Source organism: Ranitomeya imitator, chromosome 2 (assembly GCF_032444005.1).
Source record: "Ranitomeya imitator isolate aRanImi1 chromosome 2, aRanImi1.pri, whole genome shotgun sequence".
In the NCBI taxonomy this organism is placed as follows: domain Eukaryota; kingdom Metazoa; phylum Chordata; class Amphibia; order Anura; family Dendrobatidae; genus Ranitomeya; species Ranitomeya imitator.
In genome coordinates, this window is record NC_091283.1 from 459,960,421 (window position 1) to 459,985,950 (window position 25,530).

At 44.4% G+C, this 25,530-nt stretch overlaps 1 protein-coding gene across 1 annotated transcript; it reads left to right on the top strand.

Moving 5' to 3' along the window:
* The first annotated feature begins 7 nt into the window (after positions 1 to 7).
* On the top strand, positions 8 to 25,444 carry PSMA7 (proteasome 20S subunit alpha 7). Its single transcript, XM_069751202.1, has 7 exons — positions 8 to 183; positions 2,671 to 2,797; positions 3,155 to 3,279; positions 3,384 to 3,506; positions 3,593 to 3,712; positions 3,856 to 3,918; positions 25,290 to 25,444. The coding sequence occupies exons 1-7, from the start codon at positions 88 to 90 to the stop codon at positions 25,377 to 25,379; spliced, it is 744 nt and encodes a 247-aa protein (XP_069607303.1). The 5' UTR covers positions 8 to 87; the 3' UTR covers positions 25,380 to 25,444.
* The last annotated feature ends 86 nt before the right edge of the window (positions 25,445 to 25,530 follow it).

Below are 25,530 nucleotides of genomic sequence, written 5' to 3' on the forward strand. Positions count from 1 at the left end.
CGCAAGTCCGCTTGTGGAATAGGAGGTGGATGAGTGCGCTGTTTTCTGGAGGTTTCAGTTTGTGAGCGGTCAGACCCCGTTGTGAACATGAGCTACGACCGCGCCATCACCGTCTTCTCCCCGGACGGGCACCTCTTCCAGGTGGAATATGCCCAGGAGGCCGTGAAGAAAGGATCCACCGCGGTGAGGATCGCTGGTCACCTCTAGCAGGCAGACATATGTATTGTGGTGGGCTATATAAGGGCTGTGCAGCACTACAGGAACAGGGGGCAATTTTGAGGACCTTATTGTAGACAGAGTGGGCTAGGGGGCAGAACAAGGAACACAGAGACCCCCCTTTGGGGTTTGTATTAAAAATGTGGGGAGCTCATTCTGAGATATGTTACTGCCGTGAAAAAAGGGCCCAGGGGGCACCCAGTGGTCTCATTCATAGGTGGGGGTGGTCTGGGGGGGCACCCAGTGGTTTCATTTATGGGTGGGGGGCACCCGGGAGAAAGGGGCATCCATTGGGAAACTATGGATGGCCTTCATGAATGTGGGAGGTATCAGACTGGTAAGATTGCTTTTTTTTGTTTGTTTTTTTTGTGTGAGGTAGGCCTGCACTTTATTATGGCTAGGTTTGTAGTGGGCTGCACTTTATTATGGCTAGGTTTGTAGTGGGCTGCACTTTATTATGGCTAGGTTTGTAGTGGGCTGCACTTTATTATGGCTAGGTTTGTAGGGGGCCTGCACTTTATTATGGCTAGGTTTGTAGTGGGCTGCACTTTATTATGGCTAGGTTTGTAGGGGGCCTGCACTTTATTATGGCTAGGTTTGTAGTGGGCTGCACTTTATTATGGCTAGGTTTGTAGTGGGCTGCACTTTATTATGGCTAGGTTTGTAGGGGGCCTGCACTTTATTATGGCTAGGTTTGTAGGGGGCCTGCACTTTATTATGGCTAGGTTTGTAGGGGGCCTGCACTTTATTATGGCTAGGTTTGTAGGGGGCCTGCACTTTATTATGGCTAGGTTTGTAGGGGGCCTGCACTTTATTATGGCTAGGTTTGTAGGAGGCCTGCACTTTATTATGGCTAGGTTTGTAGTGGGCTGCACTTTATTATGGCTAGGTTTGTAGTGGGCTGCACTTTATTATGGCTAGGTTTGTAGGGGGCCTGCACTTTATTATGGCTAGGTTTGTAGGGGGCCTGCACTTTATTATGGCTAAGTTTGTAGGGGGGCTGCACTTTATTATGGCTAGGTTTGTAGGGGGGCTGCACTTTATTATGGCTAGGTTTGTAGGGGGCCTGCACTTTATTATGGCTAGGTTTGTAGGGGGCCTGCACTTTATTATGGCTAGGTTTGTAGGGGGCCTGCACTTTATTATGGCTAGGTTTGTAGGGGGCCTGCACTTTATTATGGCTAGGTTTGTAGGGGGCCTGCACTTTATTATGGCTATGTTTGTGGGGGCCTGCACTTTATTATGGCTAGGTTTGTAGGGGGGCTGCACTTTATTATGGCTAGGTTTGTGGGGGCCTGCACTTTATTATGGCTAGGTTTGTAGGGGGCCTGCACTTTATTATGGCTAGGTTTGTAGGGGGCCTGCACTTTATTATGGCTAGGTTTGTAGGGGGCCTGCACTTTATTATGGCTAGGTTTGTAGGGGGCCTGCACTTTATTATGGCTAGGTTTGTGGGGGCCTGCACTTTATTATGGCTAGGTTTGTAGGGGGCCTGCACTTTATTATGGCTAGGTTTGTAGGGGGCCTGCACTTTATTATGGCTAGGTTTGTAGGGGGCCTGCACTTTATTATGGCTAGGTTTGTAGGGGGCCTGCACTCTATTATGGCTAGGTTTGTAGGTGGGGCTGCACTTTATTATGGCTAGGTTTGTAGGGGGCCTGCACTTTATTATGGCTAGGTTTGTAGGGGGCCTGCACTTTATTATGGCTAGGTTTGTAGGGGGCCTGCACTTTATTATGGCTAGGTTTGTAGGGGGCCTGCACTTTATTATGGCTAGGTTTGTAGGGGGCCTGCACTTTATTATGGCTAGGTTTGTAGGGGGCCTGCACTTACTATGGCTAGGTTTGTAGGGGGCCTGCACTTTATTATAGCTCGGTTTGTGAAATGAAAGGGCACTCATTGGTTGTATTGTTTGGGGAGGGACACACCAATTAGATTTGTAGAGATAATAATAATAATTTTATTTATATAGCGCCAACATATTCTGCAGCGCTCTAGGGGTCATGTTTAGATAGAACAGGGGGCAAACACGGTAACTTTGGTAAAGTCGCCAAAAATATTATTTGAAACAAAAAAGTATCTTGCTGAGTTCCAGAAGGCTTAATTATATAATGATTCAATTTTTTTCCTAAGGATTTATGTTAATAGAATGATGTGTACTCATCGGTTGTAGCCCCAGTGCTGGATGATGTCCCACTTTTCAGCCATCTGACTCCTGAGGCCTATGATTGGCTGCAGCGGTTAGGTGTCCTAACAGCTGAACATCATCGCTTCCTGTTTTGGTGAAGGCCACTGGAGCGGCCAGCATTGGGCAATGGGGGGGCTACAGTAGTTGGCACTCAGTTTAAATTGCAAGGATGATTTTAAAACAATTTTTAGTGATCGGAAAACTGGGAAAAAATATGCCGTTGGCTCTCCTGAGTTTAATGTGACTTTCTGTTCTTTTGGCAATAGGTTGGAGTACGAGGGAAGGAAATTGTGGTTCTGGGGGTGGAGAAGAAATCTGTAGCCAAACTTCAGGATGAGAGGACGGTGCGGAAGATCTGTGCGCTGGATGAAAACGTCTTCATGGCATTTGCGGGTAAATTGTGTTACCGGGGTCACATCAAACCAAAAATGTCTACTTCAGGGATCTCTATCTGCTCCTGTAGAACCGTAGGCGGTGAACAATTTGCAGTTGTAATATGGTCCCAAAGGCTAGCACTCCATATCGATACTTGGTCCCTCTCTGGGCTGTGGCAAAATTGCTGCATGACCAGAAATTGCGCTTTATTTCAGAGGCATCAGAATCGTGTGTTACCAGACCGAACCTGTAGACAGGGGTGGTGCTGTCTTGGTGCCCAGGTGGTTGTACAAAATTACAATTTATTAAATGAATCTGTTCAAAATCCAGATCCCTTGAAATTCAGCTAGATGACACCCCTCTTGTCTCTCGCAGGGCTCACAGCTGACGCTCGGATTGTAATAAATCGTGCTCGCGTGGAGTGTCAGAGTCATAGACTGACAGTAGAAGATCCGGTGACGGTCGAGTACATCACACGATACATTGCCAGCCTGAAACAGGTAAGGGATGGGGACTTGTCATAGTAATGCTGATCTGTCTTATATAAGCCAGGCCTACTGTTGGGAGACCCATATACAGGGTGTAATACGTATATTTTCTCCAGCGTTACACTCAGAGCAATGGCCGCCGGCCTTTTGGAATATCTGCACTGATTGTGGGATTCGACTTTGATGGGACTCCTCGTCTCTACCAGACCGATCCTTCAGGGACTTACCACGCTTGGAAAGTAAGTGCATCAGCCATTCTCTGGGGAGGAGGACTATGAAGGTGAATGGGAAAGACTTCATTATCTTCTGCTCCATCATCTGACAGGCCAACGCCATCGGGAGAGGGGCCAAGTCTGTCCGCGAGTTCCTGGAGAAGCACTACACTGATGAAGCCATTGAGACAGACGACCTGACCATTAAACTGGTTATTAAAGCTCTGCTGGAGGTGAGCACCAGGCCTTTGTATTACAGATCTTCAGCCTGCCAGTCTGGAAAAAAAAACCACCATCACATTGACACTTCTATTAGCAAACTGTCACCAATCGCCCCCTTATCAAATAATAATCCTGCTTGTCTATTGCTCTCCAGGTTGTTCAATCCGGAGGTAAAAATATAGAATTGGCCGTCATGAGACGAGATCAACCACTAAAGGTAAGTGTGAAGATGCACGCAGAGGCCGGCCGTATATAGAGCATTTATGGAGACTCTAGGACTAATGTTTCCATAACATGGCATGGGTTGGAATATGCCACCATAGGAACTCAGGCCGCCAGTGGCAGAGAATGATGCCATAGACTGGTATGGATGCCAGCGCTTGTATTATGGCATGAGTCCTCATTTAACCACGATTTTATCTGATGGAGGAGATATAATTAGGTAATAGAATAAATCAAGAAAGTCACTTTAGGTCCATGGTACATTGTAGTGTAATGTATCAGTACCGTTGTCCTTTTACCCCTGAGGGTGGTTTGCACGTTAATGACCGGGCCAATTTTTACAATTCTGACCACTGTCCCTTTGAGGTAATAACTCAGGGACACTTCAATGGATCCCGGTGATTCTGAGACTGTTTTTTCGTGACATATTGTACTTCATGATAGTGGTAAAAGTTTATTTGGTATGACTTGTTTTATTTGCGTGGAAAAAAAACGCAAATTTGGTGAAAATTTCCAACTTTGAATTTTCATGCCCTTAAATCACAGAGATATGTCACACAAAATAGTTAATAAATAACATTTTCTACACGTCTACTTTACATCAGCACAAGTTTGGAACCAAAACTTTTTTTTGTTAGGAAGTTATAAGGGTTAAAATTTGACCAGCGATTTTTTTTTTTTTTTTTTTTTTTTTTTATTTATTTTCCTCCCCATTCTTCCAGCAAAATTTACAAAAACATTTTTTACGGACCACACCACATTTGAAGTCATTTTGAGGGGTCTATATGATAGAAAATACCCAAAAGTAACATCATTCTAAAAACTGCACCCCTCAAGGTGATGACCACATTCAAGAAGTTCAGTAACCCTTTAAGTGCTTTACAGGCGTTTTTTGAAAAATAAAAAAATTAACATTTAACTTTTTCTCACAAAAAATTGACTTCAGATCCAATTTTTTTTTATTTTGACAAAGGTAACAGGAAAAAATGTACCCCAAAATGTGTTGTGTAATTTCTCCTGAGCATGCAGAAACCCCGTATGAGGGAGAAAACCACTGTTTGGGCGCACAGCAGAGCTCAGAAGGGAAGGAGCGCCATTTGACTTTTTGAATGCAAAATTTACTGGAACAATTAACAATTATCAGATGCCATGTCACGTTTGGAGAGCCCCTGATGTGCCTAAACAATCAATATCCCCTACAAATAACTCCATTTTGGAAACTAGAACTCTCAAGTAACTGATCTAGGTGTGTGTTGAGCTCATTGAACTCTCGAGTGCTTCAAAGAAGTTTATAACGTAGCCATAAAAAAAATAAATAAATAAAAATCTGATTTTCCTCACAAAAATATGTTGGCCCCAAATTTAGCATTTTCATTAAGAGTAACAGGATAAATTGCACCATACAATTTGTAGTTCAATTTCTACTGAGCACATCAATACCCCATGTGAGAAAACTACTGTTTGGGTGCATGGCAGGGCTCAGAAGGCAAGGAGCGTCGTTTGACTTTTTGAATGTAAAATTTCCTGGAATTATTAGCAGACGTCATGTCCCATTTGGAGAGACCCTGATGTGCCTAAACAGTGGAACCCCCCCACAAGTAACCCCATTTTGGAAAGTAGACCCCTCAAGGAATGTACTTAGATGCGTGGTGCGCACCTTGAACCCCCAGGTGCTTCACAGAAGTTTATAACATTGAGCTGTGAAAAAAAATGACGTTTTCCAAACAAAAATGTTGTTTTGGGCCCAAATTTTGCATTTTTATGAGGGTAACAGTAGAAATTGCACCATACAGTTTGTACAATTTCTCCCGAGTACACAGATACTCCATATGTGGGGGGAATACTACTTTTGAGGCAGAGAAGGGAAGAGGCGACATATTGGAGTTCAGATTTTGATGGAATGGTTTGAGGGTGCCATGTCACATTGGTGCCAAAACATCAGAAACCCTAGTGAAATGGGTTTATGCCTTTCCGTGTTTAGTAAAATTGATAAGGCAAACCATTAAAAAACGGGGTGTGTTGCCAACCCTTGCTTCTGTGGTTATCTCTGCTGAGAATGAAATCTACCTGGGTGTAGGCTGGACACCAGACAGCTGAGGGAATACAGGTGCACACGAAAAAATGAATCAATTATAGTCCAAAAACAGAAAAAGCTGGCACTCCCCATCCGGTAAAACATTCCTTTATTTAGTCCATAACATGGGTACAGCGGGAGAGGAGCAGATACCGTCTGTGGGCGACGGCCGTTTCGCGCTAGCTGCGCTTCAGTAGGACCGGTTGAAGAGCTATGAGCGCGAAACGGCCGTCTTCCACAGACGGTATCTGCTCCTCTCCCGCTGTACCTATGTTATGGACTAAATAAAGGAATGTTTTACTGGATGGTGAGTGCCACCTTTTTTTCTGTTTTTGGACTAAAATTGATAAGGCAGTTCTATTCTTCGGGTCAGTACAGTTACAGCTATACCCCACTTACCGCATATACTCGAGTATAAGCCGACCCGAGTATAAGCCAACCCCCCTAATTTTGCCACAAAAAACTGGGAAAACTTATTGACTCGAGTATAAGCCTAGGGTGGAAATGCAGCAGTCAAAAATAAAAATAGATCATTATTTCCCCATAGCTGTGCCATATAGTGCTCTGCACCGTTCATTATTGCCCCATAGCTGTGCCCCATATAGTGCTCTGCACCATTCATAGTTCCCCATAGCTGTGCCCCATATAGTGCTCTGCACCGTTCATAGTTCCCTATAGCTGCCATATCGTGCTCTGCACCGTTCATAGTTCCCTATAGCTCTGCTTCATATAGTGCTCTGCACCGTTCATAGTTCCCTATAGCTGTGCCTCATATAGTGCTCTGCACCGTTCATAGTTCCCTATAGCTGTGCCTCATATAGTGCTCTTCACCGTTCATAGTTCCCTATAGCTGTGCCTCATATAGTGCTCTGCACCGTTCATTATTGCCCTATAGCTGTGCCTCATATAGTGCTCTGCACCGTTCATTATTGCCCTATAGCTGTGCCTCATATAGTGCTCTGCACCGTTCATTATTGCCCTATAGCTGTGCCTCATATAGTGCTCTGCACCGTTCATAGTTCCCTATAGCTGTGCCTCATATAGTGCTCTGCACCGTTCATAGTTCCCTATAGCTGTGCCCCATATAGTGCTCTGCACCGTTCATAGTTCCCTATAGCTGTGCCTCATATAGTGCTCTGCACCGTTCATAGTTCCCTATAGCTGTGCCTCATATAGTGCTCTGCACCGTACATAGTTCCCTATAGCTGTGCCATATAGTGCTCTGCACCGTTCATAGTTCCCTATAGCTGTGCCTCATATAGTGCTCTGCACCGTTCATAGTTCCCTATAGCTGTGCCTCATATAGTGCTCTGCACCGTTTATAGTTCCCCATAGAAATCTGTGCCATTGCCGCTGGTGCTGCTGCAGTAAAAAAAATAAAAAAAAAAATTCCATACTCACCTCTCTTGATTGCAGCTCCCCAGTGTCCGGTCCCGGCGTCTCTGCGCACTGACTGATCAGGCAGAGGGCGCCGCGCACACTATATGCGTCATCACGCCCTCTGACCTGCACAGTCAGAGCGCAGAGACGCCAGGAAGATGGAGCGGCGGCTGGAACGCGGACAGGTGAATATTACATACTTACCTGCTCCCGGCGTCTGGCTCCTTCCCCCGCACAGCTGTCTTCGGTGCCGCAGCTTCTTCCTATATCAGCGGTCACCGTTACCGCTGATTAGAGAAATTAATAGGCGGCTCCACCCCTATGGGAGGTGGAGCCGCTTATTCATTTCTCTAATGAGCGGTCCCACGTGACCGCTGAAGAGGGGAAGAAGCTGCAGCACAGAAGACCGTGGGACGGCAGAGGGAGCGCCAGGATCGCTGGGACTAGGTAAGTATGCATCAGCGCCCTCTCCCCTTCACCCGCCGACCCTGCCACCCACCTTGACTCGAGTATAAGCCGAGAGGGGCACTTTCAGCCCAAAAATTTGGGCTGAAAATCTCGGCTTATACTCGAGTATATACGGTATTGTTTTTCTATGTTTTGGGGCTTTTACACAAAAACTATTATAGACAAAATAATTATTTTTGCATCCCTTTTATTCTGAGAGCTATACCTTTTTATTTTTCAGCTGATGGAGCCGTATGAGGGCTTTTTTTTGTGGGATTAGATGACGTTTTCAGTGGTACCATGTTTATTTATATCCGTCTTTTTGATCGCATGTTATTCCATTTTTTGTTTGGCGGTATGATGATTAACCCCTTAATCCCATATGACGTACTATCCCGTCCAGGTGACCTGGGACTTAATTCCCATGGACGGGATAGTACGTCATATGCGATCGGCCGCGCTCACGGGGGGAGCGCGGCCGATCGCGGCCGGGTGTCAGCTGCCTATCGCAGCTGACATCCGGCACTATGTGCCAGGAGCGGTCACGGACCGCTCCCGGCACATTAACCCCCGGCACACCGCGATCAAAGATGATCGCGGTGTGCCGGCGGTGCAGGGAAGCATCGCGCAGGGAGGGGGCTCCCTGCGGGCTTCCCTGAGACGATCGGTACACGGTGATGTGCTCACCGTGTACCGAGCGTCTTCTCCCTGCAGTCCCCGGATCCAAAATGGCCGCCGGGCTGCATCCGGGTCCTGCAGGGAGCACTTCCGGGTCAGGATCAGGCTGCAGCTGCAGCTCTAATCCTGCCCGGCTGTATGTCAGATCACCGATCTGATAGAGTGCTGTGCACACTGTCAGATCGGTGATCTGTGATGTCCCCCCCTGGGACAAAGTGAAAAAGTAAAAAAAAAAATTTCCACACTTGTAAAAAAAAAAAATAAAAAAAAAATTCCTAAATAAAGCAGAAAAAAAAAAATATTATTCCCATAAATACATTTCTTTACATAAAAAAAAAACAAAAAAACAATAAAAGTACACATATTTAGTATCGCCGCGTCCGTAACGACCCGACCTATAAAACTGGCCCACTAGTTAACCCCTTCAGTGAACACCGTAAGAAAAAAAAAAAAAAAACGAGCCAAAAAACAACGCTTTATTATCATAACGCTGAACAAAGAGTGGAATAACACGCGATCAAAAAGACGGATATAAATAACCATGTTACCTCTGAAAACGTCATCTTGTCCCGCAAAAAACGAGCCGCCATATAGCATCATAACCAAAAAAATAAAAAAGTTATAGTCCTCTGAATAAAGCGATGCCAAAATAATTATTTTTTCTATAAAATAGCTTTTATCGTATAAAAGCGCCAAAACATAAAAAAAATGATATAAATGAGGTGTCGCTGTAATCGTACTGACCCGAAGAATAAAACTGCTTCATCAATTTTACCAAACGCGGAACGGTATAAACGCCTCCCCCAAAAGAAATTCATGAATAGCTGGTTTTTGGTCATTCTGCCTCACAAAAAAATCGGAATAAAAAGCGATAAAAAACTGTCACGTGTCCGAAAATGTAACCGATAAAAACGTCAACTCGTCCCGCAAAAAACAAGACCTCACATGACTCTGTGGACCAAAATATGGAAAAATTATAGGTCTCAAAATGTGGAGACGCAAAAACTTTTTTGCTATAAAAAGCGTCTTTTAGTGTGTGACGGCTGCCAATCATAAAAATCCGCTAAAAAACTCGCTATAAAAGTAAATCAAACCCCCCTTCATCACCCCCTTAGTTAGGCTAGGTTCACATTGCGTTAATGGGTTAACGCTAACGGACAGCGTTGCACGGCGAAAATGTCACAATTAACGCCGTGCAACGGGTCCGTTAGCACACCCATTGACAGCAATGTGATTTTCAGGTGTAGCGCATCGCTAGGGCGTGCCATTTTCGGCTCGCGCTAGCAAGGTGCCATTCTTTTGTGGCGCGCCTCAGACGCTGCTTGCAGCGTCCGCGGCGCGCCCGAGGTCCGATCCCCGATCTTCCAGAGCGGGGACGTTAACGCGACCACTAAACACGACACCTAAAAAGACATTGTGTTAGCGCAATCCGCTAGTGCTAAACGGATTTCCCTAACGCAATGTGAACCTAGCCTTAGGGAAAAATAATAAAATTAAAAAAAATGTATTTATTTCCATTTTCCGGTTAGGGTTAGGGTTGGGGCTAGGGTTAGGGTTTGGATTACATTTACGGTTGGGATTAGGGTTGGGATTAGAATTAGGGGTGTGTCTGGGTTAGGTGTGTGGTTAGGGTTACAGTTGGGATTAGGGTTAGGGGTGCGTTTGGATTAGGGTTTCATTTATAATTGGGGGGTTTCCACTGTTTAGACACATCAGGGGCTCTCCAAACGCGACATGGCGTCCGATCTCAATTCCAGCCAATTCTGCATTGAAAAAGTAAAACAGTGCTCCTTCACTTCCGAGCTCTCCCGTGCGCCCAAACAGGGGTTTACCCCAACATATGGGGTATCAGCGTACTCGAGACAAATTGGACAACAACTTTTTGGGTCCAAGTTCTCTTGTTATCCTTGGGAAAATAAAAATTTGGGGGGCTAAAAATCATTTTTGTGGGAAAAAAAAGGATTTTTATTTTCACGGCTCTGCGTTGTAAACTGTAGTGAAACACTTGGGGGTTCAAAGTTTTCACAACACATCTAGATAAGTTCCATGGGAGGTCTAGTTTCCAATATGGGGTCACTTGTGGGTGGTTTCTACTGTTTGGGTACATCAGGGGCTCTGCAAATGCAACGTGACGCCTGCAGACCAATCCATCTAAGTCTGCATTCCAAATGGCGCTCCTTCCCTTCCGAGCTCTGCCATGAGCCCAAACAGTGGTTCCCCCCCACATATGGGGTATCAGCGTACTCAGGACAAATTGAACAACAACTTTTGGGGTCCAATTTATTCTGTTACCCTTGTAAAAATACAAAGCTGGGGGCTAAAAAATCATTTTTGTGAAAAAAAAAAAGAATTTTTATTTTCACGGGTCTGCGTTATAAACTGTAGTGAAACACTTAGGGGTTCAAAGTTCTCACAACACATCTAGATAAGTTCCATGGGAGGTCTAGTTTCTAATATGGGGTCACTTGTGGGGGGTTTGTACTGTTTGGGTACATCAGGGGCTCTGCAAATGCAACGTGACTCCTGCAGACCAATCCATCTAAGTCTGCATTCCAAATGGCGCTCCTTCCCTTCCGAGCTCTGCCATGCGCCCAAACAGTGGTTCCCCCCCACATATGGGGTATCAGCGTACTCAGGACAAATTGGACAACAACTTTTGGGGTCCAATTTATTATGTTACCCTTGTGAAAATACAAAACTGGGGGCTAAAAAATTTTTGCGAAAAAAAAATAAATTTATTTTAACGGCTCTGCGTTATAAACTGTAGTGAAACACTTGGGGGTTCAAAGCTCTCAAAACACATCTAGATAAGTTCCTTAGAGGGTCTAGTTTCCAAAATGGTGTCACTTGTGGGGGTTGTTAATGTTTAGGCACATCAGGGGCTCTCCAAACCAACATGGCGTCCCATCTTAATTCCAGTCAATTTTGCATTGAAAAGTCAAATGGCGCTCCTTCCCTTCCGAGCTCTGCTATGCACCCAAAAAGTGGTTTACCCCCACATATGGGGTATCGTCGCACTCAGGACAAATTGCACAACAACTTTTGTGGTCTAATTTCTTCTCTTACCCTTGGGAAAATAAAAAATTGGGGGCGAAAAGATCATTTTTGTGAAAAAATAAGATTTTTTATTTTTACGGCTCTGCATTATAAACTTCTGTGAAGCACTTGTTGGGTCAAAGTGCTCACCACACATCTAGATAAGTTCCTTAAGGGGTCTACTTTTCAAAATGGTGTCACTTGTGAGGGGTTCCAATGTTTAGGCACATCAGGGGCTCTCCAAACGCAACATGGCGTCCCATCTCAATTCCAGTCAATTTTGCATTGAAAAGTCAAATGGCACTCCTTTCCTTCCGAGCTCTGCCATGCGCCCAAACAGTGGTTTACCCCCACATATGGGGTATCGTCGCACTCAGGACAAATTGCACAACAACTTTTGTGGTCTAATTTCTTCTCTTACCCTTGGGAAAATAAAAAATTGGTGGCGAAAAGATTATTTTTGTGAAAAAATATGATTTTTTATTTTTACGGCTCTGCATTATAAACTTCTGTGAAGCACTTGTTGGGTCAAAGTGCTCACCACACCTCTAGATAAGTTCCTTAAGGGGTCTACTTTCCAAAATGGTGTCACTTGTGGGGATTTCAATGTTTAGGCACATCAGGGGCTCTCCAAACGCAACATGGCATCCCATCTCAATTCCAGTCAATTTTGCATTGAAAAGTAAAATGGCGCTCCTTCCCTTCCGAGCTCTGCCATACGCCCAAACAATGGTTTACACCCATATACGGGGTATCAGCGTACTCAGGACAAATTGGCCAACAATTTTTGAGGTTCAATTTCTTCTCTTACTCTTGGGAAAATAAAAAATTGGGGGCGAAAAGATCATTTTTGTGAAAAAATATGATTTTTTATTTTTACGGCTCTGCATTATAAACTTCTGTGAAGCAATTGGTGGGTCAAAGTGGTCACCACACATCTAGATAAGTTCCTTAGGGTGTCTACTTTCCAAAATGGTGTCACTTGTGGGGGGTTTCAATGTTTAGGCACATCAGTGGCTCTCCAAACGCAACATGGTGTCCCATCTCAATTCCTGTCAATTTTGCATTTAAAAGTCAAATGGCGCTCCTTCCCTTCCGAGCTCTGCCATGCGCCCAAACAGTGGTTTACCCCCACATATGGGGTATCAGCGTACTCAGTACAGATTGTACAACAATGTTTGGCATCCATTTTATCCTGTTACCCTTGGTAAAATAAAACAAATTGGAGCTGAAATAAATTTTGTGTGAAAAAAAGTTAAATATTCATTTTTATTTAAACATTCCAAAAATTCCTGTGAAACCCCTGAAGGGTTAATAAACTTCTTGAATGTGGTTTTGAGCACCTTGAGGGGTGCAGTTTTTAGAATGGTGTCACACTTGGGTATTTTCTATCATATAGACCCCTCAAAATGACACCAAATGAGATGTGGTCCCTAAAAAAAAATGGTGTTGTAAAAATGAGAAATTGCTGGTCAACTTTTAACCCTTATAACTCCCTAACAAAAAAAAATTTTGGTTCCAAAATTGTGCTGATGTAAAGGAGACATGTGGGAAATGTTACTTATTAAGTATTTTGCGTGACATATCTCTGTGATTTAAGGGCATAAAAATTTAAAGTTGGAAAATTGCGAAATTTTCGAAATTTTCGCCAAATTTCCGTTTTTTTCACAAATAAACGCAAGTTATATCGAATAAATGTTACTACTAAAATGAAGTACAATATGTCACGAGAAAACAATGTCAGAATCGCCAAGATCCGTTGAAGCGTTCCAGAGTTATAACCTCATAAAGGGACAGTGGTCAGAATTGTAAAAATTGGCCCGGTCATTAACGTGCAAACCACCCTCGGGGCTTAAGGGGTTAAGCATTGTTTTTTGCCTTGTCTTTTAAATCATTTCTTGCAGGCTGATTGCTTCTACAGCATGGGGTTTCACCAGCATCCCCATGCTATACTATTGAAACTGTCAGCTCTGCACTGACAAACTTGCTCATCATTCACTGCGTATGACCAGCAATTTTCCTAGCTCTGGTGACCCAGATGTCGTCATAACAACGATCGGGATTTCGCGTCACGCCGTAAGGTCCACGATCCAAATGCAGAGGGGCTGTCGGCCCTCTGCCGGCTCCTGGAATGCAGCAATCTGGTTCGATTGCAGCATTTAAGAAGTTAAAGTGCCAGGAGCGGTGTGTGACCGCTCCTAGCACTCTGTACTGAGTGTCAGTTGTGAGAATCAACTGACACGCGGTGGCGATCGCACAGACGTAATAATCCTTCTCTGGTCAAATAGGCCCAGGTCACATGGACGGATTATGTCTGTCAGATAGGGGTTAAACATACAAATGTGGCATTTAGGGATAATACAGAGCTCTTTAACCCCTTTCTGACATCGGACGTACTATCCCGTCGAGGTGGGGTGGGCCCCTATGACCACGGACGGGATAGTACGTCCAGCGCGATCGGCGGCGCTCACGGGGGGAGCGCGGCCGATCGCGGCCGGGTGTCAGCTGCCTATCGCAGCTGACATCCAGCACTATGTGCCAGGAGTGGTCACGGACCGCCCCTGGCACATTAACCCCTGGCACACCGCGATCAAAGATGATCGCGATGTGCCGGCGGTGCAGGGAAGCATCGCGCAGGGAGGGGGCTCCCTGCGGGCTTCCCTGAGACCCCCGCAGCAACGCGATGTGATCGCGTTGCTGCGAGGGTCTTACCTCCCTCCCTGCCTGCTCCAGACCCGGATCCAAGATGGCCGCGGATCCGGGTCCTGCAGGGAGGGAGGTGGCTTCACAGAGCCTGCTCAGAGCAGGCACTGTGAAGCCTGCAGCACTGTAAGTCAGATCAGTGATCTGACAGAGTGCTGTGCACACTGTCAGATCACCGATCTGTGATGTCCCCCCCGGGACAAAGTAAAAAAGTAAAAAAAAAAATTTCCAAATGTGTAAAAAAAAAAAAAAAAAAAAAAAAAAAAAATATTCCTAAATAATGAAAAAAAAAATATTCCCATAAATACATTTCTTTATCTAAATAAATAAAAAAAAACAATAAAAGTACATATATTTAGTATCGCCGCGTCCGTAACGGCCCGACCTATAAGGCTATGTTCACACCTTGCGTCGGGTCCCTGCAGGTTCTCCCGCAGCGGATTTGATAAATCTGCAGGGCAAAACAACTGCGGTTCTCCCTGCTGATTTATCGCGGTTTGTTCCGCGTTTTCCGCTGCGGGTTTCCGCCTATACTATTGATGCTGCATATGCAGCAATATGCAGCATCAATAGTAATGTTAAAAATAATAAAAATTGGTTATACTCACCCTCTGATGTCCGGATCTCCTGGGCGCTGCACCCGGCGGTCCGGTTCCAAAGATGCTGTGGGAGAAGGACCCTTCGTGACGTCACGGTCATGTGACCGCGACGTCACCGCAGGTCCTGGTCGCACAGCAACTCTGACCGGACGGCCGCGTGCAGCGCCCAGGAGCTCCGGACATCAGAGGGTGAGTATAATCAGATTTTTTATTTTTTAACCCCAAATATGGTTCCCAGGGCCTGGAGGAGAGTCTCCTCTCCTCCACCCCAGGTACCACCCGCACATTATCCGCTTACTTCCCGCAACGTGGGCACAGCCCCATGCGGGAAGTAAGCGGTTCAATGTATTCCTATGGGTGCAGAATCGCAGCGATTCTGCACAAAGTGATATGCTGCGGGTTGTAAACCGCTGCGTTCCCGCGCGGTTTTTCCCGCAGCATGTGCACAGCGGTTTGCGGTTTCCATAGGGTTTACATGTTACTGTAAACGCTATGGAAACTGCTGCGGACCCGCAGCATCAAAATCGCGGCGGTTCCGCGGTAAAAACCGCTAAGTGTGAATATAGCCTAAAACTGGCCCACTAGTTAACCCCTTCAGTAAACACCGTAAAATAAAAAAAACGAGGCAAAAAACGCTTTATTATCATACCGCCGATCAAAAGGACATATATAAATAACCATGGTACCGCTGAAAACGTCATCTTGTCCCGCAAAAAACGAGCCGCCATACAGCATCATCAGCAAAAAAATTAAAAAGTTATAGTCCTGAGAATAAAGCGATGCAAAAATAATTATTTTTTCTATAAAATAGTTTTTATCGTATAAAAGCGCCAAAACATAAAAAAATGATATAAATGAGGTGTCGCTGTAATCGTACTGACCCGAAGAATAAAACTGCTTTATCAATTTTACCAAACGTAGAACGGTATAAACGCCTCCCCCAAAAGAAATTCATGAATAGCTGGTTTTTGGTCATTCTGCCTCACAAAAATCGGAATAAAAAGCGATCAAAAAATGTCACGTGCCCGAAAATGTTACCAATAAAAACGTCAACTCGTCCCGCAATAAACAAGACCTCACATGACTCTGTGGACCAAAATATGGAAAAATTATAGCTCTCAAAATGTGGTAAGGCAAAAAATATTTTTTTGCAATAAAAAGCGTCTTTGTGTGTGACGGCTGCCAATCATAAAAATCCGCTAAAAAACCCGCTATAAAAGTAAATCAAACCCCCCTTCATCACCCCCTTAGTTAGGGAAAAATTAAAAAAATGTATTTATTTCCATTTTCCCATTATGGTTAGGGCTACGGTTAGGGTTAGGGCTAGGGTTAGGTCTACAGTTTGGGTTGGGGCTAAAGTTACGGTTAGGGTTTAGATTACATTTACAGTTGGGAATAGGGTTGGGATTAGGGTTAGGGGTGTGTCAGGGTTAGAGGTGTGGTTAGGGTTACTGTTGGGATTAGGGTTAGGGGTGTGTTTGGATTAGGGTTTCAGTTATAATTGGGGGGTTTCCACTGTTTAGGCACATCAGGGGCTCTCCAAACGCGACATGGCGTCCGATCTCAATTCCAGCCAATTCTGCGTTGAAAAAGTAAAACAGTGCTTCTTCCCTTCCAAGCTCTCCCGTGCACCCAATCAGGGGTTTACCCCAACATATGGGGTATCAGCGTACTCAGGACAAATAGGACAACAACTGTTGGGGTCCAATTTCTCCTGTTACCCTTGGGAAAATACAAAACTGGGGGCTAAAAAATAATTTTGGGGGGAAAGATTTTTTTTTTAATTTTCACGGCTCTGCGTTACAAACTGTAGTGAAACTCTTGGGGGTTCAAAGTTCTCACAACACATCTAGATGAGTTCCTTAGGGGGTCTAGTTTCCAATATGGGGTCACTTGTGGGGGGTTTCAATGTTTAGGCACATCAGTGGCTCTCCAAACGCAACATGGCGTCCCATCTCAATTCCTGCATTGAAAAGTCAAACGGCGCTCCTTCCTTTCCGAGCTCTCCCATCCGCCCAAACAGTGGTTTACCCCCACATATGGGGTATCAGCGTACTCAGGACAAATTGTACAACAACTTTTGGGGTCCAATTTCTTCTCTTACCCTTGTGAAAATAAAAAATTGGGGGCGAAAAGATAATTTCCAGGTCGTCCACATGACAGCACCACAGGAGGTTGCTCTTCATATCCTTGATAGGGACAGGAACACAGAAGAGGTTAAATAGCCCCTCCCAACCTCCACCCCTCAGTGTTTTTCCTGTCCCTATCAGGGACAGACGCAGGAGAGAGTTCTCCAGAAGATTAGGTTTTCTCTTTACCTGATCCGAGGTCAGGTCTTGGAGCAGGAGCTCCGGAGTGCGGTCCATCCTCCTGGAGGGGGCTCTGGCCGTGAGAGTCTGGCGACTCCTGAAGTCGCACGATACCGCTGGAGGTCCCTCTGCGACTAGGTCGAGCTGTCTGCTCCCATGCGCTGCCTCATCCCCTCATCAAAGGGGGCGCTGAGGCAGCGGCTGCGGCGGCGGTGTCCGGCGCTCCCTCAGGCTCCACGTGCGGCCGGTGCTGGCATCGCTCCCCTAACTTCCGGTCCGGCGCTCCAGCCGGGGGTGACAACTTCCGGGGGGCGTGGCCGGATTCCGGGGGTCGGCGGCGCCGGTTGTTTCCGGGGCGCCTGGGAGCTGCATTGGGAGATCAGAGCGCAATGGCTGAGATTATGCGCCGGTTTCCAGGTCCCAGGCTGGTCTGCATGTGTTCCAGATGACGCATGCGCAGTACAGCTGGGAACCTGAAATTACCGTGGAGGCCAGCAGCTGAGCTCGGAAGGAGGACGAATCAGATGTCTTGAAGCCGGGTAAGATTGCTACTTAATGACTGACATCTGACAGCACACTTGACCCAGTAACATGGAAGGTGCTACTCGCCCAGACGTCCAATCCTTAGAGCTGCACACGGACCATGTGAGTAGTATGTGGTACGGGATGCATTCCAAAAAGTTAGTTCTGTACCTACAGGGATCTCCTTTACATTTCAGGATAAGGACATTCCCGAGAGGTCAACTACTAAAAAAAGGACTATTAGATGCCCACTGTGCACCACCAAACTCCCAGAGGGCTATAACAAGAAATTATGCGAAAAATGCATCGCTAAACTTCTCAAAGACGAGCAGGCTTCGCTGTTAGATAATATTAAATCTATGATTAGAGACGAAGTCCAAGCTACAGTGTCTACTATGGTGCCACCCCAATCTCCGCGGCCTAAAAGGCCTAGATGGGATATGGATGTGAGTTCCGAGGAAGGAGAGGTCTCAGGTTATTCCGATCCGGGCTCGGACGAAGAGGACAATTCATTAACTGTGCTTCCGGAAGAACGGAAGAAATACTTGTTCTCATCCGAAAATACGGATATACTGCTAAAAGCAGTAAGAAGCACTATGAAAATAGAAGACTCGTCTGAGCCTTTATCAGTTCAAGACGAGATGTTTGGGGGCCTGAGAACTCGCAGGAATAGAGTTTTCCCGGTCAACAATCACATAACTGCAATGATAATGGAAGAGTGGGAAGATGTGGGGAAAAAATTAGTAGTCCCGAGAGACTTCAAATACCGTCTTCCCTTTGACCCAGAAGAGACTAAAGTCTGGGAGTCGGTTCCAAAGATCGACATTCCTGTGGCCAAAGTCACAAGGAAAACGGCTATTCCCTTTGAGGACTCGTCAGGGTTAAAAGACCCAATGGATAAGAGGTCAGAAGATCTTCTTAAGAAAGCCTGGGAATCGTCAGCCGCCATTATGAAGACGAATATAGCGGCTACCTCTGTAGCAAGGTCCATGAGTCTTTGGGTGGACGAGCTGGAGAGTCATATTAAAAATAGAACTCCAAGGGAAGAAATCCTTAAATCCTTTTCAGTTTTAAAGATGGCGACTGATTTCATGGCAGATGCTTCAGCGGATTTTGTACGCTTTGCTGCCCGGAATAATGCACTGTCAAACGCAGCAAGAAGGGCCTTATGGCTGAGATCGTGGACGGGAGATACCCAATCCAAGAACAAGCTGTGTTCGATTCCATTCTCAGGTTCTCACGTCTTTGGTCCAGTCCTTGACGAGCTACTTGAAAAAGCATCTGATAAGAAGAAAGGTTTCCCTGAGGAGAAGCCAAAGAAACCGCAATTCTTCCGAAAAACTCGCTCCCACCCAAGACAGGACTACAGAGGCAAGGGGAAGTCCGGTAGGTGGAGCTACCCTAAAGGAGGCAGAGGAAGAGGTTCCTTTCGAGACCAATCAACAGGACCCAGCAAACAATGACGCCAACAATATAGGAGGGAGACTACAATACTTCCAAGAAGGATGGCAGAACATAACTCAGAATCAGTGGATTCTACAGACAGTGGCACAAGGTTACAGGATAGAGTTTACTCATCTACCCCCCAAGAGATTCTGCGTAACACAGACAGAGTCATCAGCAGTACATCAAAGGCTGATAACAGACATACAGGAACTCTTAGAATTAAACGTCATAATACCGGTACCCCATCATCAACATTTTCAGGGGCATTACTCCAGTCTGTTCTCCATAAGAAAACCAAACGGAGATTACCGAACAATAATAAACTTAAAACCATTAAACAAATGGGTGGCGTACAAACGCTTCAAGATGGAATCTCTCAAATCAATTACACCGCTAATAAAAAAGAACTCTGTAATATGCACGCTAGATCTCAAACATGCTTACTATCATGTTCCCATCCATCCCTCAGATCAAAAATTCCTCAGGTTCGCAATAAGAAACCACAAGAAAATACTTCATTTCCAGTTTCAGTGCCTACCATTTGGTCTCTCCTCTGCCCCAAGGATATTTACGAAGCTCATGACGGAGGTCATGGCCTACTTAAGAGAGAAGGAAGTTCTCATCGCACCATATCTGGACGATCTGTTGCTGATCGCAGATTCATCCCAACAGATGGAAGAATCCTTAGGAATTACCACGTCACTCCTGAAACGTCTGGGGTGGGTAATAAATACAAAAAAATCGAGTCTCGAACCAGAGACGCAGAAGATATTTCTAGGGGTACTACTAAATTCCGAACTAGAATACTCCTTCCTGCCAGACCAAAAACAACGGTCAATAAAAAAAGAACTTCAATCAATAAAAAAACGGAAATACATCTCCATCAGGAAAGCAATGAGGATTCTAGGTCTCATGACCTCATGCATTCCCAGTGTACAGTGGAGCCAGTTTCACTCCAGAACGCTTCAAAAGGAAGTTCTTTCGGTATGGAACGGAAGAAAAGATTCACTAGACAACAGGATGTGGTTACCCAGCAGGGTAAAGCAGTCCCTCTCATGGTGGATCAACATAAAAAACCTCAAAAGAGGAAAACCATGGAAAATATCTCCATGCATAAATATAACCACCGATGCAAGCTCAAGGGGCTGGGGAGCCCACATAGAAGGTCGATACCTTCAGGGGACATGGCCACCATTGATACGCGACAGTTCCTCCAACTACAGGGAACTCAGAGCGGTCTGGGAAGCACTAAAAAGGTGCCAACACGAGCTTCAGGGACACCACATCCGAGTCTTCTCAGACAACTCGACCACGGTAGCTTTTCTCCTACATCAAGGAGGACCAAGGCACCGTCCACTTCAGGCACTAGCAGAAGAAATATTCTCCTGGGCGGAAAATACCGTAAAGTCCATCACGGCAGTACACCTAAAAGGTTCACAGAACCAAATAGCGGACTTTCTCAGCAGAGAGAAGGTACAGCCGTCAGAATGGTCTCTAAACGAAGAAATCTTTACTCAGTTAATCCAACAGTGGGGCACCCCACAAATAGATTTATTCGCCTCAAGGAGCAATACAAAAACGAAAGAATTATTTTCGCTAAATCCAAGAGACAATCCAACTGGCATAGATGCATTGGCTCAACATTGGGACATGGAACTCGCATACGCGTTCCCGCCACTAGCCCTAATTCCCAGAGTTCTGAGGAAAATCCAGGAAAGTCTAGCGGTAGTGATCCTAATAGTGCCATATTGGCCCAAGAGGAGCTGGTTTCCTCTGCTGAAGTGGATGGCGGTGGAGGACCCAGTGTTACTACCACTGAGACGGGATCTTCTAATACAGGGACCATTGGTCCATCAAAATCTAAAGATGCTACAACTCTCAGCATGGATCTTGAAAGGGAGATCTTGAGATCAAAAGGACTGTCTGAGTCAGTTATCTCAACTATGAAAAAAAGTAGAAAGCCGGTGACCTCGGCTATATACCAGAAGATTTGGAAGAAATTTTGTGCACAGACCAATACTCCAATATCCATTCTCCAACAACCAGATATTCCTCAAATACTAAATTTTCTCCAAACAGGTTTTGATATGGGCTTGAGACCTAGTACGCTAAAGGTACAAATCTCAGCTTTAACTGCCTTTTATGACTATCCACTAGCAAATCATCCCTGGATAATGAGATTCATCAAAGCTACACAACGTCTTAGACCAACAATACGAAGCTCAGTACCCTCATGGAACCTCACTTTGGTGCTAAATGAGCTACGGAATGCTCCGTACGAGCCACTTGATCAGGCAGACTTAAAATCTGTGACATTCAAGACTGTTTTCCTCGTCGCAATAACGACAGCAAGGCGAATAGGCGAAATTCAAGCCCTGTCCATAACAGATCCATACTTAAAGATACAGGAAGATTGCATCGTTTTAAAGTTGGATCCTTCATTTCTTCCAAAAGTTGTGACGGACTTTCACAGAAACCAGGAAATAGTTTTGCCTACGTTCTGCCAGAACTACAATAACGAAAAAGAACGTTCTCTTCATTCCCTGGATGTTAAGAGAACAGTATTGCAGTATCTAAAACTTACAGACAGCTGGAGAATTGACTCAAATCTCTTTATCCAGATGTCTGGGAAAAATAGAGGCAAAAAAGCCTCAAAAGCGACTCTGGCTAGATGGATCAAATCTACCATTTGCGCTGCGTATATTTCAGCCGGTGAATCTCCTCCAGATCACCTAAAAGCCCACTCACTGAGAGCAGTATCTGCTTCATGGGCAGAGAGTGCGGGTGCATCCATGGATCAAATTTGCCGGGCGGCAACTTGGTCTAGCTCAAATACCTTTTGCAAGCACTACAAGCTGGACGTTCTCTCAAAGCAGCAGACTAGCTTTGGGAGAAAAGTCCTCCAAGCTGTAATCCCGCCCTAATAGGAGTTATTTGGTATTTCTCCTGTGGTGCTGTCATGTGGACGACCTGGAAACTAGGAGTTAGTCATACCGGTAATGGTATTTCCAGGAGTCCATCATGACAGCACCCATTATTTGCCCCCCCTTGAACTCTTGTCTAATATGTGATACGAACATGTAGAGAGGAAGTTCAATAAAATTGTGTTGTATCCATCCTGATGTGGTACTTTGTAAAATCACTGAGGGGTGGAGGTTGGGAGGGGCTATTTAACCTCTTCTGTGTTCCTGTCCCTATCAAGGATATGAAGAGCAACCTCCTGTGGTGCTGTCATGATGGACTCCTGGAAATACCATTACCGGTATGACTAACTCCTAGTTTTTGTGAAAAAATATGATTTTTTTTATTTTTACGGTTCTGCATTATAAACTTCTGTGAAGCACTGGGTGGGTCAAAGTGCTCACCACACCTCTAGATAAGTTCCTTAGGGGGTCTACTTTCCAAAATGGTGTCACTTGTGGGGGGTTTCAATGTTTAGGCACATCAGGGGCTCTCCAAACGAAACATGGCGTCCCATCTCAATTCCAGTCAATTTTGCATTGAAAAGTCAAATGGCGCTCCTTCGCTTCCGAGCTGTGCCATGCGCCCAAACAGTGGCGTACTCAGGACAAATTGTACAACAATGTTTGGGGTCCATTTTCTCCTGTTACCCTTGGTAAAATAAAACAAATTGGAGCTGAATTAAATTTTTTGTGAAAAAAAGTTAAATGTTCATTTTTATTTAAACATTCAAAAAATTCCTGTGAAGCACCAGAAGGGTTAATAAACTTCTTGAATGTGGTTTTGAGCACCTTGAGGGGTGCAGTTTTTAGAATGGTGTCACACTTGGGTATTTTCTATCATATAGACCCCTCAAAATGACTTCAAATGAGATGTGGTCCCTAAAAAAAAAAAATGGTGTTGTAGAAATGAGAAATTGCTGGTCAACTTTTCACCCTTATAACTCCCTAACAAAAAAAAAAATTTGGTTCCAAAATTGTGCTGATGTAAAGTAGACATGTGGGAAATGTTACTTATTAAGTATTTTGTGTGACATATCTCTGTGATTTAATTGCATAAAAATTCAAAGTTGGAAAATTGCGAAATTTTCATAATTTTCGCCAAATTTCCGTTTTTTTTTCACAAATAAACGCAGGTACTATCAAAGAATTTTTACCATTGTCATGAAGTACAATATGTCATGAGAAAACATTGTCAGAATCACCGGGATCCGTTGAAGCGTTCCAGAGTTATAACCTCATAAAGGGACAGTGGTCAGAATTGTAAAAATTGGCCCGGTCATTAACGTGCAAACCACCCTTAGGGGTTAAAAGGAAGTTGATTAAAATGCACTCAATACCTCCTAAGGGTAAATCCTGTTATCAAGATTCCCTAATATTGCATATTGTATATTCTGGCTATATCCTCCGTTGCTGCAGCAAGATAAATACACTGGGCAGATTGTCGCACACTTTCTTGCCATTGAAGATTGGATGGGCCCTGTTTGTTTCTTTGGCACAACGCTACATGCAATCATCAAAATGCTGTGTCCGTTGTCTCCAAAATTTTTTAGACTTGTCTGTTTTTGATCCGAGCCATGAATACACATCTATGGGTCTGTGAAAATAATGTACAGTACAGTACAGCACCATGTGCTGTCCGTTTGACATTTTAATGGGTAGGAGAAGCTTTGCAATTTATAAAGAATGAGAAAATGACAGATGATAAAACTGAAACTGACCACTGCTGAAGAAAATGTGATGCAAAATACTGATACGTCGTTCTTTTCATGTATATGAAAAGAAAAATGACCATCTGAGGCCTTATAGTGATAATGTACTGTACGGTGCAAGTTTAGGCAGGTGTGGGGAAAATTCACAAATAGAAGTGCTAATAGTGTATTTTATCTATTAATAAAATGCAAAGTGAATGAACAAAATAGAAATCTAAATCTCCTTATATTTGGTGTGATCGCCCTCTTTACTTTTAGGCTATGTGCACACGTATAATGGTCCACTGTGGATTTTTCCGCAGCGGATTTGATAAATCTGCAGGGCAAAAACGCTGCGTTTTTGCTGAAGATTTATCGTGGATTTCACTGCGGTTTTACACCTGCGGTTTTCTATTGCAGCAGGTGTAAAACCGCTGCGGAATCCGCAGAAATAAGTGACATGCTGCAGAATGTAAACTGCTGCGTTTCTGTGCGTTTTTTTTTCCGCAGCATGTGCACAGCGTTTTTTGTTTTCCATAGGTTTACATTGTAATGTAAATTCATTAGAAACTGCTGCGGACGCGCAGCGTTTTCCGCGTTGTGTGCACATACCCTTAAAGCAGCATCAATTCTTCTAGATACACTTGTATACAATATAGCCTTTGATGGAACTTGGCAGTGAGGTTGTTCCAAACATCTTGGAGAACTAACCACAGATCTTGTGGACATAGCTCCTGCAAGTCATTCTCTTTTCACACCATTATGGTATGTCCATACTGCAGACATTTCTGCATCCAAAACCTATGTCTTGGTAGTAAAAACAATGCAAGAAAAAATTGCTTGATTGTGTGTTTTGTTGTGTGGCATTTTTTTCCTCCATTCATTAGAATGGGTGAAAAATGCTGAAAGAATTGACTTGCTGCAGCTGTGCAACTGCTTCAAATCTGCAAGGAAAAAAAAAATAAACATGCACATGTTTCAGAATTGCATTCACAGTAAAATGCATTTTTGTAGCAAAAACACAGTGTGTGACCATACCCTAAAACTTTAGCATGTTGTTCCCCACACCTGCCTGCTGCACAGTACTATATGCGCGGCAGAGTTCACTTATTTAGTGACAAAGGAAAAACCAGGATTATTATGTGGCATAAATGTGTGTAGTCCAATGAAAAGAAAAAAAAATGCATTCCGTTATTTTCTACATAAAACATAAGGGAAAAAAAATGCCAGTTCTGTCTTGATACATTAAAGACCCATCCATGGCTGAAACAAATAGGCTAAACTAAGAAATATAAAATGTAGAATGTGTGGTGTTAATGGACATTTCCCGAAAAGCTGAAACTGCCTCATACCGAGTACAAGGTTTCAAGGACCAAGCCATGACATGGGTGTTGAAAAACATCCGTTTCGCGGCACCGCGACACAACTTTTTTTTTGTTTCTGGCTTCTAAATCCTGGCTCATGGGTAAAGGTATGGGTATTGAGACTAAATATTGAGTATTCTGTTTGTTTTCCTGACAGATCCTGAGTCCCGAGGAGATTGAGAGGTACGTCGCCGAGATTGAAAAGGAAAAGGAAGAGAACGAGAAGAAGAAACAAAAGAAGACATAACTTATTCTTCTGGACAATACTGTGTAAATCAGTCCGACAATAAATGTTTTTCTTTATTAAATTTCTCTACGAGCTCGGAGTCTGGTATTTGGCTTGCTGCAGATTGCAGGATCAGCAGTCTCCTGCAGCCTTGTTTCCGAGTAATCATTTG

What these genes read in the sequence shown, in the direction of transcription:
- PSMA7 (XM_069751202.1), top strand. Translation starts at nt 88, where the DNA reads ATGAGCTACGACCGCGCCATCACCGTCTTCTCCCCGGACGGGCACCTC. An exon ending in ACATTGCCAGCCTGAAACAG is followed by an intron (nt 3,280 to 3,383) that starts GTAAGGGATGGG and finishes TATTTTCTCCAG; the next exon opens with CGTTACACTCAGAGCAATGG. An exon ending in GGACTTACCACGCTTGGAAA is followed by an intron (nt 3,507 to 3,592) that starts GTAAGTGCATCA and finishes ATCATCTGACAG; the next exon opens with GCCAACGCCATCGGGAGAGG.